Source organism: Rhyacophila brunnea, unplaced genomic scaffold (assembly GCF_057557595.1).
Source record: "Rhyacophila brunnea isolate RB1 unplaced genomic scaffold, BYU_Rbru_1.0 scaffold_23, whole genome shotgun sequence".
Taxonomy (NCBI): domain Eukaryota; kingdom Metazoa; phylum Arthropoda; class Insecta; order Trichoptera; family Rhyacophilidae; genus Rhyacophila; species Rhyacophila brunnea.
In genome coordinates, this window is record NW_028232893.1 from 13,121,599 (window position 1) to 13,138,433 (window position 16,835).

At 31.9% G+C, this 16,835-nt stretch overlaps 2 protein-coding genes across 2 annotated transcripts; one reads left to right on the top strand and one right to left on the bottom strand.

Moving 5' to 3' along the window:
- Positions 1-275: 275 nt before the first annotated feature.
- LOC147069545 (uncharacterized) lies at positions 276-968 on the bottom strand. Its single transcript, XM_085950832.1, has one exon. The coding sequence runs from the start codon at positions 966-968 to the stop codon at positions 276-278; it is 693 nt and encodes a 230-aa protein (XP_085806958.1).
- A 12,033-nt stretch (positions 969-13,001) lies between these two features.
- LOC147069546 (uncharacterized) lies at positions 13,002-14,721 on the top strand. Its single transcript, XM_085950317.1, has 2 exons — positions 13,002-13,053; positions 13,879-14,721. The coding sequence occupies exons 1-2, from the start codon at positions 13,042-13,044 to the stop codon at positions 14,431-14,433; spliced, it is 567 nt and encodes a 188-aa protein (XP_085806443.1). The 5' UTR covers positions 13,002-13,041; the 3' UTR covers positions 14,434-14,721.
- The last annotated feature ends 2,114 nt before the right edge of the window (positions 14,722-16,835 follow it).

A 16,835-nucleotide genomic window follows, 5' to 3' on the forward strand; every position in this document is an offset into this window, starting at 1 on the left:
ATATATATATATTTACATAATGTATATTATAATATATAATATACATTTTTATAATTTCAGAATGAAAAATATTAATATTTATACAGACAATATACCCAAAAGAATATAACTCAGTGATAAATACAGACAATCAAAGGGTGGAAATTTATAATATAATATATTATTATATACCTAACTACGTACAATTTAAATATTTTAAACTAATATCACTTGTCAATTTGAACGTCCGCGTTGATCGATGTAAGCCCGAGCTCTGGAAAGCAATTAGTAATTAATTACCAGCCTCCGTGAGCGTGTCCGTGTCCATAATGATGGTCACCATGAGAAATGGCGGCGACAGCAGCGAAGTGAGCGGCTTTAGCGTGGGCTACTTCAGGGGTATCTTGGGGAACGTGATGAGCGCCATGAGCACCATGAGCGGCATACACTCCATGAGCTGGGGCATAAGCACCATGTCCGGCATAAGCTCCATGAGCATAACCTCCATGACCGGCGTAAGCACCATGAGCTCCATGTCCTCCATGGGAGACAGCGTTGAAAGCGGCGAAGTGAGCAGCTTTAGCGTGGGCAACATCAGCGGTATCTACAACATTTCCATCATGACCAAGAGGAGCGGCACCATGGGCATAATGTCCACCATGACCGTAAGCTCCACCATGAGCATAAGCGCCTCCGTAGTGTCCAGCGTATCCGGCATTATGTCCCCAGTTTCCATGATCTTGAGATTGGGCCAAACCTTCTCCTTTCCATTGACCATCATGGTGGTGTCCGTGACTGTAGACTCCTCCGTAGTGTCCTCCATGGTTTCCTCCGTAGTGTCCACCATCATGTCCATTATCCCAGTGACCATGGTCTTGAGACTCGGCGAGTCCTTCTCCCTTCCACTGACCATCTTCATGTCCTCCCCAGTGTGCTGACGCGCAAGCGGCCAGGCACAGGAATGCGACGACGTACTGGAAATATACCATACATATTATATTAATTATTTATATCACAAATGACACAAAACTATATAAAACTTCCTATAGTAAAATATAAAATTAGAGGAATACACAAAAAAAGTTTCGTTTACTACAGTGTTTGAGCGGCTGAATGCAAATATTGAACCTATCAATAGGTGACTATTAGAAATTCAATGAATCTTTGCTATGGAAGAATGCATTGAAAAATAAAAGTTATACAATTACAAAATAATTTTATAATATAATAATGTTATCATGACAATATTTTTATGTAAACAATTCTAATACATCCTTATGTAGATTATTTTTTAGAGTATTTACAGTACAAATGTCGACAAAACAATGGATAATAATTGATATCACTTTCAAATATGAAGCATATTATTCAAATGAATTGTTTTAATTATTAATAAATAACATCGGAAATGTGTTCACTTTTAATTGTTTTAGAATAATGGTAACTTTCAAACAATTAACTATTATTTTTAAAAATTAACACACCATGGAGTTCATTTTGAGTGATGATTTAGCCTTTTCGAGCGAAAACTGCTTATGATCATTGGTAGAATGACACAGGCTTTATATTCAAAATAATCTACCCCAATCTAAATTGGCTACTCAGTAGAGGGGGTTTAATATCGTTTGAACAACTTTGATTTCCTTATTAACCGCAACTTACAATAATAACAACAAATTATTCAATATCACTTAATTTTTTTGAGGGACATTAGTAAAAGTTTAAGAATTGTATTATGATTATAATTTTATGGAAAAATTACCATTTGTTGGTTATTTAATTAAGTGTCTTCTTTGGAGGTTTATAAATGACATTTTTTATGCTTGGTTGCGTATTAGCTCAAAACTATTAGCTACATGGTCTGAATGCAAACACATATTGAATAAAATATAATGTTAATTTTGAATCAATGATTGAGATACGGTCCATACTGATGTTTTGTAAAATAGTTTTATAGACAACTCCGATATTAGATTATTATTCTTCTCTGCACTACAGCATGATATGAAACTTGGCTGCTTTAACTAGACTCCTCCATTATGGTTGGGGCTCCGCTATTCTTTTTCAATCGATAACTTTTTATTTATTTATCATTGCTTAACACTCCCATTACTTTAATATCACCAAAGGTAACTCAGCTCATTAAACTGCAAATATTTTAGTTAATAAATTCACTTTGTCATCGTCATATTTCGGCTATTCCTAGAATCATCAATATTGCATCTAATTAAAATGTTATTATTTTCAAAATCGATAGTATTATCCAGTACATACAATATACAAGTAATTGATAGAAATACTTCACATTGTATTACATGTCGTATATTATAAATGCACATTTCAAACAAAGCGTCGCAATCCATTACGAACAAAAGAGATAGATCTAAATAATTACGAGATAAAAAGAACTTTTTAAATACAACGTTTTTAAATTTTCTGTTGAATCATATAAACTTGACTTGACTAGCTTAAACGATCAAAAAAATGTACTTGAAATAAATACTGAATAATGAAATGTCATTCCATGTTGATTTTCATAGTAACGCACGTATATATTATTAATAATTTAGTTGCTAAGACCCCCTAGCAAACAATAATGTTATCGAAATAACTTTTCATACAAAACAGAATTAACTAAAAATGAATCCAATTCTACTTAAAGATGGCTAAAAAAGAATGCATTGGCATCGTGTTCTGATATTCTAAAAGTTTCAAATGTCTAGCTAGTCGGGAAGTTAGTTAAAAATCGATTGCAAGATTTGTACCGGACAAACAACCACCGGACAAATAAGAATCCGACCTAAGAAAAACGTTGAAAAATAAATAGACGAAGAGACACATACTTAATTGTGAAATAATTACAAGATAAAAAGAACTTTTTATATACCACGTTTTTAAATTTTCTGTTGAATCATATAAACTTGACAATTCTCTGTATTAATAAATACTTGTACTTGAAAGAAATTCTGAATAAATATAGAATACTGAAATGTCATATTGACATTTCATATTGATTTCCAGAGTAACGCACGTAATATATTAATATTTTTTATTAGATTTTTTTATTTAATATCAGGACAAGAATTTATTATTTAATATTAGGACTGGACACACAAGAAAAAATGTGTACTGGACAAACAAGAATACGAGCTAATAAAAACGTGGTAATAAAATAGATATGAAAGTAAAGGGTGAATCCACGATAGTATTATGCCTCGTAGGCTGTAAACTGTATAGAAATACTCGTATAATAATTATAATTAGGATGTGATGCAATTTTGATCATTTTAAATATATTATAACAAATATTGATGATGAACCTTATTACACTTATTCATGTCACCAAAATACGCATTTCCCTTTTACGTACTGTAATACTTTAATCTCGTACGGTAACCCAAGGTGATATCATAGGAACGGACAGAATTTATTACCATGCTAAAGGGAAAGTTAAGGGACCGGGTGGCGTCTTGCCAAACTCTACTTATTACAAAAACAAGGCAGAAGCAAATTTTCCAACTATATCAATGTAGCTTTTGGCGACCGCATTTCAACGTCGCCCATATATCCATACTCGAATAAAGTAAAAATTCATATTCTTTTCTTATCAAAGAAGATTGGCGACCAACTTCCAATATACCTACTCTTCATAGGCCAATACAAACAGAGACCCCACTAAATCAACCAACCTCGTACCACACTCGCTCTAAATCTAGCGTATCATGAGGCCATCAAAATATCAGCAGTTTTTTACGCCTGGAAATCCATCAGGAGCAGATGCCCAAAACTCAATTGTGCGTTAACTGAGTTTTCAGAGAAGTTGACATATAAAATTATGTGAAGAGATCTTCACGTTTTGACCAGTAGTATGAAAACTCTTAGTGTATGGGCTGAGTGGACAGCGTTAGGCGGGGCGTAAGCGGCTTGCGCAACTCAAACGTATAACCGTATCAACTTATAACCAAGAAAACTATTGTCATCGGGGGTTGCGTACATGGCCCACCTCACCATTATATCCTCCGGTATTGTATGCACGTGGCTAATCGAGTGCAATCTCTGCATTTTCATATACCATGTGATCTTTTCGCCCCTGTAACGTGTGTACAGCTCCTCATTATACATTGACCTCCAAATATCACTTTATTGAATAGCCCCAAAGATTCTTTTCAAAACTCTCCTCTCAAAGATATATAAGACGTCCAGAAGAAATTAAGAATATTATAAGAACTGCCATTCGACAATATACCCCAAAATACGATGGATCGCCAAATGGATTGATTTTGATAGAACGAGCTAAAGACATATTGTGATTGAATACAAGGGTCCTCGGAGAAGGTATAGTTACGAGTAGCATAAATCGTACCGTCTTTGTCGTGTGCCATCTTTAACCCAAATTACGTACTTATGTTAAAGTAATTACAAGATAAAAAGAATTTTTTATATACCACGTTTTTAAATTTTCTGTTGAATCATATAAACTTGACAATTCTATGTATTAATAATTTAGGACAAATAAAGCAATTGTCAACAAATCATTTTTTTGCTGTATTGCAACAAACAAACAAATATAGAATACTGAAATGTCATTTTGATTTCCATAGTAACGCCGTATATATTAATAATATAGTTGCTAGGACCACCCCCTTAGCAACCAATAACAGTGGATTGGATTACGGATTTCTTCCAAAATAACGTTTTATACAAAGCAGAATTAACTGAAAATGAATTAAATTCTACTTAAAGATGGCTAGAAGTATTAAAAAAATGCATTGGCATCGTGTTCTGATATATTCTAAAAGTTTCAAATGTCTAGCTAGTCGAGAAGTTGGTTAAAAATTGATTACTAGATTTGTACTGCATAAGCAACCACTGGACAAACAAGAATACAAGCTAAGAAAAACGTGGTAAAATAAAAAAAACTCTTGCATGCAATATGATTTCGTATTCATATATTTAATTTTTCAACACACACTTCAATTATGAACAGCGCTCCAATTGTTTATTTCAATAATTATACCAGTTATTGTGTAGTAGACCAATCATTGAAGTTAATATAGTAATAATATTTTTTTTAAATTGATCAATGAAACATTTTAATTACTCAAGGCCTGATTCACAAGTATGAAAACTGCACAACATACACTTGAATAATTTTATTAATAATTAGAATCTCAGAAACATACATATTAGAAAGAATCGTAGCAAAAAAGCATGAATGAATGCAACTCGGTCTCACATCTTTGAGTTTCCGGGTAAGTGATTTAAATCTATCAATCCATCTATGATTTATTATTTGTAATAATTTTCTTTATAATAATACGTTTTAATCTGAGGTACTTATATCAAATTCTGTCAATCGGCTTTATAATAAATTTAGGTAAATAATTACAAGATAAAAATAACTTTTTATATACAACGTATTTAAATTTTCTGTTGAATCATATAAACTTGACTTGACTAGCTTAAACGAAAAAAATATTTATTTGATAAAAATAATACTAAAATGTCATTTTGACACTCATATTGATTTCCATAGTAACGCACGTATATATTAATAATTTAGTTGTCAGGACCCTTGCAACCAATAATATTGGATTTGATTACGGATTTCTTCCAAAATAACTTTTCACACAAAACAGAATTAACTGAAAATGAATTTAATTCTACTTAAAAATGGCTAAAAGTATTAAAGAAATTTATTGGCATCGTGTTCTGATATATTCTAAAAGTTTCAAATCTCTAGCTAGTCGGGAAGTTAGTTAAAAACCAATTGCAAGATTTATACCGGACAAACAAACACCGGAAAAATAAGAATACGACCTAATAAAAATGTTGTGAAATGATATTACTAACTCAATCGTAGCCAACGTCCAGTGATAGCCAAATTTATTTTTGACGTTCTTGTATTTTAGACAGTGACATCCCTAGATAAAATGCCGCCCGTAGGCAGCGCCAATTTTTATGCAGTATTTTTATTATCTTTTCATGGGTCAAATGTCTAAGAAATGTGTTGTACTTGGATGGATACATTACTAACAAAATATCAGACTGTAATTATTCGCAAATCTGCACGTGTCGTTTCTAGTCACCAAGGACGTCGAAGGGCAACGGAAGTAAACTAGATATCACGAACCCGACAAAACCAGTGAGCTAAATTTTTTTATTGGAAAGGTGTTTTCGTTATTACGAAGTTTAGTAATAGTAGTAGTTATTTCTATATTATATTCCAAATTATTCTCCTCGATTTGCCGCCCTTCGATTAACTGTCGCCCCCAAGCGACGCTCAATCTGCCTACCCCCACGGAACGTCACTGACTTTAGATTTTTACAAATAAAGGGTTTTTATATTTAATCAGGCTTGATGATTTCCACAAATTCATTTCTAATAACTACATTTTATCTGAAGTAGCAAACTGCGTTCTGTCGAAAGGAGATCGGTGATAAATGCCGAGCATATATTATATTATATGTCAGCAATAGCATAATATGACAATTATTATTGTAGCTATGGAACGTTGTTTCAAAATTTAAAAAGATGGAGTTTATACATAATATGATTTTGTTATTATATAAGACTGTCTAAATATACGATAACAGTATTAAATGATAATGTTGACAAAAGCTTTTTAACATTAACAATATAATCAAAATTGCTCGGCGTTAAGCAAATGATACTAAACCCCCTTTGCTGATTTGTTTAATTAGACTGGGTTAGATTGTTTTAAATAAAGCCTGCCTATTTTATTAACACGTTTTTCTTAGCTCGTATTCTTGTTTGCACGGTAGTTGTTTATCCAGTACAAATCTTGCAATCGATTTGTAACTAACTTCCCGACTAGCTAGACATTTGAAACTTTTAGAATATATCAGAACACGATGCCAATGCATTCTTTTAATACTTTTAGCCATCTTTAGAATTGAATAATTCATTTTTGTATGAAAAGTTATTTCAGAAGAAATCCGTAATCCAATCCACTATTAATGGTTGCTAAGTGGGTCCTAGCAATTAAATTATTAATATATACGTGCGTTACTATGGAAATCAAAATGAAATTTCAGTATTCTATATTTTGTTTGTTTGTTGCAAAATAGCAAAAAAATGATTTGTTGACAATAATTGCCTTATTTGTCTTAAATTATTAATATATAGAATTGTCAAGTTTATATGATTCAACAGAAAATTTAAAATCAAAAAAGTATTTAAAAAGTTCTTTTTATCTTGTAATTATCTAATAATGATCATAAGCAGTTTTCACTTTAAAAAGCTAAAACCATCACTTCGTCAAAATTAACTCCATGGTGTGTTTATTTTAAATTAATACTTCGATATAAATATCATCTGTCTTCATTTACGAGCAAGTTGCTTTTTTAATATGAAGTATAGATAAGTGGACATATTTCCTAATTATAAATAAATAAATCGTTTATCACTGCGATATATTATTTTGTACAAACTTAAATATGATTTGAATGGTCTTCGTATTCATTATGGATTTGATTTACCAATATTGTTTATCAATTAAAATATAAGAGCACCTTGACTATGATATTAATATTTATCATATTTTTTTTATTTATCATAATTTCGTATGTTTGTCATAATTTAATATAAAAAATATATGAATTAGAATTTCTGAAATCTGGAAAAGAAAAGAAGTAAATTCACTCGATCCATTTTCTATTTTTATGTTTCTAAGATTTTTCTAATTTACATATTTTATTATTTATTTTATTCAAATTTAAATACTTTATTCATTTTCATATTTTAATGAACACCTATCATCGAGCGTAGTTATACACACAGCAGCCAAGCTACAATTTTGAAAAAAATGAGTTATTGTGATTTCCATAATCTCACACGTTTGTTTTACGTTCTGCACAGCACAAGCTGCTGTCATACAAAAATCTCATATAAATGCGTTTTAAAGATTTTTTAAATCGCAGAGTATGACATTTTCGATTTGCATAAAGCAACCAAGCTGCTGTCATTCAAAAATGTCATATAAATGCGTTCTAAAAATATGCCATATTCGTTCTGCAAAAAGCAGCTACATGATAATATTATGTACTTACCTTATTATTAAAATACTGACTATAAGGTGTGTTTTTCTACATTCAATTAATAAACATTATTTTCTCAATAACATTATATGTTTTTCATTTTATTATATATAATATACAGACTTTTCATATAAAAATTAGTGCCAGGCAGCTGAATATTAATGTATAATTTACAAGATTTTCGAATTATTTTCAGAACTTTGAAATTCCCATAATACTTGAATAACTTAGAAGGTTTTTTTTAAGAATATAGATGCAAAAATAACGATTTATTTTACAAAAATAAGAGTTGGCTGCATTCATGAATGAACGTTCTAAAAAACCCGTTTTGCACAAAACATCCTGGACTGCTAAAACACCAAAATTTCATAGATTTTATGCTTTTATCTCTTTATGAGTTACACAAAATCATATATATATATATATATATATATATATATATATATATATATATATATATATATAATATCTATCATTTTAAAGGTATACACAGTATACGGAGGCTTTGTGGATTTAAAGAAACACACTTTACGTAAAAGTGCTTCTATCTATGTTTGAGGTTTTTGTGGTTTGGCTGCTTTGCGTATAACTACAATCAATCTTTATTTTATTTTCGATAATTTTATCCTTCAGATGATTATCTTTCTTGAAATCTTGCTTGCTTGCCTTCCAATAAAAGCGACTAACGTTAGCGCTTTCACATTCGTGTAGCGTTGCCACTTCATAACTTTGCACTCCGGTTCTAAAATGAAAATGACGTAGTATATTCCAAAAAGATATTTTTTACTTATATTTTCCATTTATTTTCTTACATATATTACTACAAGTGAATATATTTTGATCTAATTTTATGCGAAGACTGCGTCATGCAGGTATGCATCTACATTACCACAGAGTGGACCAGTTTTCTTTCAACTATGCTACCAAAAACAAGCATCTGATTAAAAAATGCAACTTTTCCAGGCTTGTTTTCTTTGGGGGCGAGAGAGCGTGTTGTAATCTCGAACCCATTTCAGTTAATAAAAATTAATTTAATAGCCGTATTTAGCATTATCATGTTATAAATGTGCTTTGTCGAATGTGTAAATTAGTACCGAGATAGATAATTTGTATATAACCGTAAATGAAATCAAAATCATGTTGAGTTTTCTACGATGCAATATTTGTTTGTTTGTTTGTTTGTTTGTTCGTATTTTATGCACTGCCATACCATTCAACCGATTGCGATAAAACTTTGTGAACTTATTGCTTGCACTTGCGCAAAGAGTATAGGCTATACTTATCTTATATATAAAAATGAATGTCTGTCTGTCTGTTTGTCCCGTATGCGTTCCTATACCATTAATCCGATTGCGACGAAACTTTCGACAGTTATTGTACGCACACCCGCAAAGGTTTCTAAATTAGAAAAACCATCTTCTTCTTCTTCATTATATCTTCTTTTATTCGTATGGTTCCTATACTATTCATCCGATTGCGATGAAACCTTCGTCAGTTGGTGTGGTAACACCTGCAAAGGTTTCTGAAATAGTACAACCATCTTCTTCTTCTTCTTCTTCTTCATTCTATCTTATTTTATTCGTATGGTCCCTATACCGTTCATCTGATTGCGATGAAACCTGTGGTAAGACCCGCAAAGGTTCCTGAATTAGTACAACTATCTTCTTCTTCTCTTCTATATTCTTATATTCGTATGCGTTCCTATTCCATTCATCCGATTGCAATAAAATTTTGATCAAGTGTTGTGCTCACGCCCGCAAAAGTTTCTGAATTAATACAATCATCTTCTTCTTCTTCTTCTTCTTCTTCTTCTTCTTCTTCATTCTATCTTCTTTTATTCGTATGGTCCCTATACCATTCATCCGATTAAGAAGAAACATTCGTCAGTTGTTGTGGTAACACCTGCAAAGGTTTCTGAAATAGTACAACCATCTTCTTCTTCTTCTTCTTCTTCATTCTATCTTCTTTTATTCGTATGGTCCCTATACCGTTCATCTGATTGCGATGAAACCTGTGGTAAGACCCGCAAAGGTTCCTGAATTAATACAACTATCTTCTTCTTCTATTCTATATTCTTATATTCGTATGCGTTCCTATTCCATTCATCCGATTGCAATAAAATTTTGATCAAGTGTTGTGCTCACGCCCGCAAAAGTTTCTGAATTAGTACAACCATCTTATTCTTCTTCTATTCGTATGCGTTCCGATACCATTCATCCGATTGCGATGAAACTTTTGTCAGTTGTTGTGCGCACACCTGCAAAGGTTTCTGAAATAGTACAACCATCTTCTTCTTCTTCTTCATTCTATCTTATTTTATTAAATACAAAGTTTGTCGTTTGTTTGTTCCACCCAATTTTGATTTTTTTTACTACATATTGATAACATTAATAACGTTTTCATATTTTGGATTCGTTTTTAATTTAATGTTTTTTTGTTTTGACCTTTACTCCTATTAGAATTATTTTCATATTGCCATATTGTATTACACAGATATTTTGATATTAAAAAAATAATTACTTCTTATTATTTTTTTAACTATCTAAGAAAATATAACCACGAAGCGACCCTGTGCGAAGCCGGGTACTTCAGCTAGTTTATCTATAAAAATAATACAGAAAACCAGTGGAGAATCATAAAGCTTTTTCAATAAAATCACCATTACAAGTTTTGTTATTACCTACCTTAATATTAACTGGTAAAGCGATACTTATTTAATATATTTATCGATTTGATGGTCATGTTTTTCTCGGTCCCCCCAACGACCATGGTGGCCGCGCGGCTTAAGCGTTGGACTATCATGCCGTGGGTCCCAGGTTCGAATCCTGCGTCTGGAAAATACACATAGTCTTTTTCAATTTGTGTGTGAGTCAGGGTATGGACCTAATAGGTTGAGAAAATGGCTGACATCTATTTCTCGTAAAAAAAAATCTATTAATACAAACCTCTACTCTGTGGAGGCCCATATGATCCTATTAAGATCGGACATGGTCGGGAAAAAAAATTCTCGGTAATTCTGTATACGCTAATAACTTGCATCATACACCTTATGGAGAGCTTTAGATCCATCGCATATAACATCGTGACTGGTCCATCTGAGCTTTCTTAACTATATTGGGCTAATATTTCCGTTTTAACTTATATATAATAACTAAAAAAAAAAATATCAGGTGGTAGTTTCACCTGTCAACGTTATTGGATATGTCTTAAATTAATTATAATGTCATTTAATACTGTATATGTCATGCTCGATTTAATAGTACTGCTCTGTAACTATATGAATACGTGTATTAATTAGTACCAAAAACATAAAAACTGACATTTTTATAGAAAAATGTTCTACATACCAACGCCAATCACTTCAACTATAGTCTAAGTGCCTCAAGCAAGTCAAAAAAATACAGCAAAATAATTAGACCTGTCGACGTTGTAAGTCCGTTGGCGTGTTTTATTTATAATGGTGGAAGTAGCGCTGCAGTGGTCAACGGCATTCAATATAAAATAGCTGACGATGGTGTGTTGACACTTGCGAGTTCATAATACCTAAATTTATAGAAGCTGCCGTGATTGCTTCACACTGTAAAACTACATTTTTCAAAAGGTCTGCTTCATGAAATTTTACTGCAATGACTCAGTATTTTGTAACTACAGGCAACACTACTTTTTGGTACTTAGAGCCTTATTTGATACAAGTATTCATTATTATTAATAAACTATTTCTTTTATTGATCGAATAAGACACAAAATTTAAGAAGGTAGCATTCTACATATTAATTTGGAAACATCTCATGCTTATGCAATTATAACGATAAGTATTTTATATAACAACTACTAGTTCAAATCATCGTTATTTTTAGTATGATGTCCTTAGTTTAATTGCAAAAGCACACTGGCGCGAATCCAGCAGATACTAGTTCAAATTCCGTGGGGTATCATATTTTTTTGTACAAAAAGATTCTTTCTAGTATGTTTATGCATGAGATGTTTTCAAATTATGTATATTCTGAAGTATCTGTCAAACTATTATGATAGCCATGGCCCCCATTTCCTGACGAGGGCCCCTAGGCCAGAGTTTTTGACAGCCTCCGCCCCTACCTATCGCTAAGCTTAAAGGAAATCTGACGCTTTACAGTGGCGTTTTCCAAATGGTGTTAGAGGTCAAATAAAATTCAGTGTATTTTTAGCGATTTTTTAACACATCGAATTATGGAGTTGTCGAGTATTAACTCACATCAACCAAAAATGCCATTGCACAATCATATATTTTAAAAGGGTAATAACCCCGATGTAATATAGCGCCGCGGGCGACTTTTTTACTAATATAGTAAGCTTAAGATGTGTGTTAATCTCACTTATCTGGTGGACCCGCCACGTCGGGCCCTTCCTGAGCCTGAGTCCCTAGGCTGGAGCCCTGTAAGCTTCCCACTTATGGGGGCCATGATGAGAGTATCCTATCGTTTGCTTTCTTTAACGACCTTTCTTTATTTTTAGTCTTTATGTCAGATTATTTTTTTAATTTAGAATTATGTGTATTTTTCGTCCAGTTTATTTAACCCATTCAAAATATCTTCACCCTGTCTCACTTCAACATATTGACATTATTATACTTTCTCTCGTGCATTACAGATAAATCAAGACAAATCTCTATTTAGTAAAAATCGTAGAATTTACTTTATTCGTTAGCGCTAAAACAGTAGGTGGATAATTCTGTTTGATACTTATGTGGAGATGTAGTTGAAAGAAATATTGGTTGATTTAAATTGCATTTGTCGTTTGTATGATTTTTTTGTGTCGTAAAACATATGAAAAAAAAATCTTGTTATTGTAAGTTGCGGTTAATACGGAAATCAGTATTGCCCGACGTAAGCCGAACGATATTGAACCCCCTCTACTGAGTCGCCAATTTAGATTGGGGTAGATTCTTTTGGATATAAAGCCTGTGCCATTCTACCACTGATCATAAGCAGTTTTCGCTCGAAAAGGCTCAATCAACACTTCAAAATGAACTCCATGGTGTGTGACATCTTAATTTATATTTAATTATTTATTACTTTCGTAATATTAAAGTTTTTAAAAGTGAACATATTATTATCGACGCCTCATAGTATTTGAACGAATTAATTAAAAGCAGTTTTTTTTATAGTAGGACATAATATCAATGCCATTGAAAGTGAAAACAAAACACGGTGAAATTATTGTTCTTATTTCAAAGATAATTTACAAATTTGATTAACAAAAAGTGTATATGTTTTCAATGCTTCTTTCGAAACTAAAAAATAGTAATATTGTGAAGGTTATCCATGTTTATAATAGTGAACATCAATTCATACAAATTTAATATAATTCATTCATTGTTTATTTATAAGTGTCATATAGTTTTAAAAAAGTAGTATAAAATAATCATTATCCTTTTTTATGTCTAATGATATTACCATGGCAGTATCTGACAGGCCGCAGATTTTCAACGACACACATTGAATGTAGAGCGAAGTTCTTACTAAAATCGCTGTAATAGCGATAATTTGTGGCTTAGTATTTCACAATTATTCAAACAGATGTCACTGTGTATTTATTTTTTTAGATTATGCAAATCAATCGACAGTGGCTAGTAATTTGAGTTTAAAGTCAGACGAGATAACTCGCAAAATTTATATGTTCGGCCTGTCATAGCTTCATAAAGCGAGAAAACCAAATAATGACATATCGTGTATTTATTAATTTTCCCCTGTTACAATCTATTATTTTATAGTGACATTTATGTTTTTAAAATTATTATTTTATAAATAATATTTTAATATCATATTTCTAAATATTTATTATGTGATGTTATATTTTCAGTACGTAGCCGCATTCCTGTGCTTGGCCGCTTGCGCGTCAGCACACTGGGGAGGACATGAAGATGGTCAGTGGAAGGGAGAAGGACTCGCCGAGTCTCAAGATCATGGTAACTGGGATAATGGACATGATGGTGGATACTACGGAGGATATGACGGAGGACACTACGGAGGAGTCTACAGCCACGGACACAACGATGATGGTCAATGGAAGGGAGAAGGTTTGGCCGAATCCCAAGATCATGGAAACTGGGGTCATGATGCCGGATATGCTGGACAATACGGAGGCGCTTATGCTCATGGTGGAGCTTACGGTTATGGTGGAGCTTATGGTCATGGTGGACATTATGCCCATGGTGCCGCTCCTCTTGGTCATGATGGACGTGTCGTAGATACCCCTGAAGTCGCCCACGCTAAAGCCGCTCACTTCGCTGCCGTCTCCGCCGCTTCCCATGGAGGTCATGGAGCTTACGCCGGTCATGGTGGTTATGCCCATGGAGCTTATGCTGGTCATGGAGCTTATGCTCATGGACATGGATACGGTCATGGAGGCTGGTAATTAAATACCTAAAGCTTATCAAAGTCTAAGTTAAAATCAACCAACGCAAATGTTTATATTGGAGAAGTTTAATTTTATTAATTCTATATATTGTACCTATTTGTTGTATTTTCTTTATTTATGTCTGGATTATATTCTTTTGGGTATTTTTCCAGCCGAAATATATATATATATATATTTTTCATTTTCTTATATTTAATTCTGATCTAGAATAACATGTATTATATATTATAATATGTGTTGTATAAATGTATATATGTAAATAAAAATCAAATCGAAATAAATCGCAAAAATAAAATACTTTTTTTTATTATGTCATTAAAAATCCAATTGTCAACCTACCTGATAATGTTGACAAAACATAATTTTATTAAAATGTGAGTTTAATCATTATACGTGTGGCAACACAGTGAAAATCTTTCATAAATTTTAATCAAACACTTGCGTTACTAATTCAAGTCTTTTAATTAAAAATGATATAAATAATAATATATTATGAAGCCGTCCTCCAATCTTTAATAGTCCTGAGTATTAATTAATTGAAGAGAAACAATCACAAACATCCAGGTATGATTGAATCACATACTTAAATAGTATATTTGAGGCCTGTAGTTTCAAATTGAACTTATTCCACTTCAACAAATTTTTGGCAAATTCCAAAAAACTATTTACGGTGTCGATGTTACACATGCCTTTTGTATTGAAAAAAGTTACTAACAACGATTTTGAAGTTGATTTTTCTACTGGATTGAATGCTATTAGGTTCTTCTATACAAAAAATACTCGTTCAAAATTATATACTTTAAATTCTGGCATTCATAACTTATTTTCGGCAAGTGCAAGAATAAGTTCACTTTGAAACTAGACGCCTCATTTTCACCTCATCGAGATCGAATTCGAGACTTCTGGATAAAAGTCCAGTACTTTACGTACTGTATTACAAAGCCTGCTGTTAATATGTGGTTTTCTTCTCGTTCCTAGTATTCATCTATTTATTTAATATTTATGTTTTTAAATATATATATTTAAGCTGATTTAAATAGCATTGATCTTTTTTTTAGTGTTTGAGTAAGCATATGGACTTAATAGATTAAGCAAGTGGCTGACATCCATTTCTCGTAAAAACAAAATCTGTCAATACAAACCTCCTTTCTGTGGAAGCCCATATGATCCTATTAGGATCGGATATTGTCAAAAGAAAAAAGAAAGAAGATCTTTAGGTGATGTTGGGTCCAGAGAAGGCGAAGTTAAACGCTAAAGCTACCAAGTGAAGGAGCTTACTATGGATAGAATTATTCACCCGCATCCCGATACAAGCAGAAAGCCATCAAACATCAGTCATGAAGGAATGACAAGAAAATAGAAAGCATTAAAACAATTTTAAGAACAGGTCAAATAAACAAGTTATTCTTTACAATAGTAAGGTCATACCTTAGCTTTTTTGCAATGAATTTATGTATATCTTCGTACCCCATTATGAAGTAGATGGCTCTTGTCACATAGATGAACAACACCATGGACGAGATAGTATTATACACCATTGATATTCTTAAGAGGTGCCTGGCGAATCCTGAATATGCCCTACCTGTTTTCTATGAATGTATCTTCTCTTCATAAATACAATATGCTTACAAAACTTCTGCATGTTTGACCAAAATAAAGTATTATACATCTTCCACATTGTAACAAATATAGGTACACTGTTTCTCTAAAGTAGATTTATATGGTCTGTCACTGCCATAGTATAATAAATTCCTTTCAAATAATTGATTTAAAAAACATTTAATACAAGTAGATAAAAATCAAAAGAGTTTTACAAAACTTTGAGGGCGTTTTAGATATATTGTCATTTGTATTATAAAAAACTTAATCATTATTTAAATTGAAAACAAAAACTTTATTTGTCTTCAAAAGTGACTGCTATTTCAATAAAATAGATAAAAAACTTTTCAATGAAACATTTTACAACACACAAAATTTGAATTCAATACTGGTGAATACTAAAGATAGATTAGATAAACTTAACCAAAGTGGAATTTATCTATCAAGTTGTGACTCTTGTGATGCCAAATATGTTGGACAAACGGGACGTTCTTTTAATAATAGGATCAAAGAACATTTAGCCTGTTCCAAAAATGGTAATGAGTCTTCAGCTTTTGGAAATCATTTAAGTTTAAATAATCACTCTTTTAATATCAGTAAAAATTTTAAAATCCTGCATTTGAATGAGAAATCTATAAAATTGGATAAACAGGAAATCCTAGAAATTAATAGGTATAAATTTTTGCCCAATTCTAATTTGTTGAATGATCAATTATATTTTGTGTCTTCTCCATTATTGTACCCTATTTAATATTTGGGATTGTCACAACATAACTTTATATATTGTACATTATTTATTA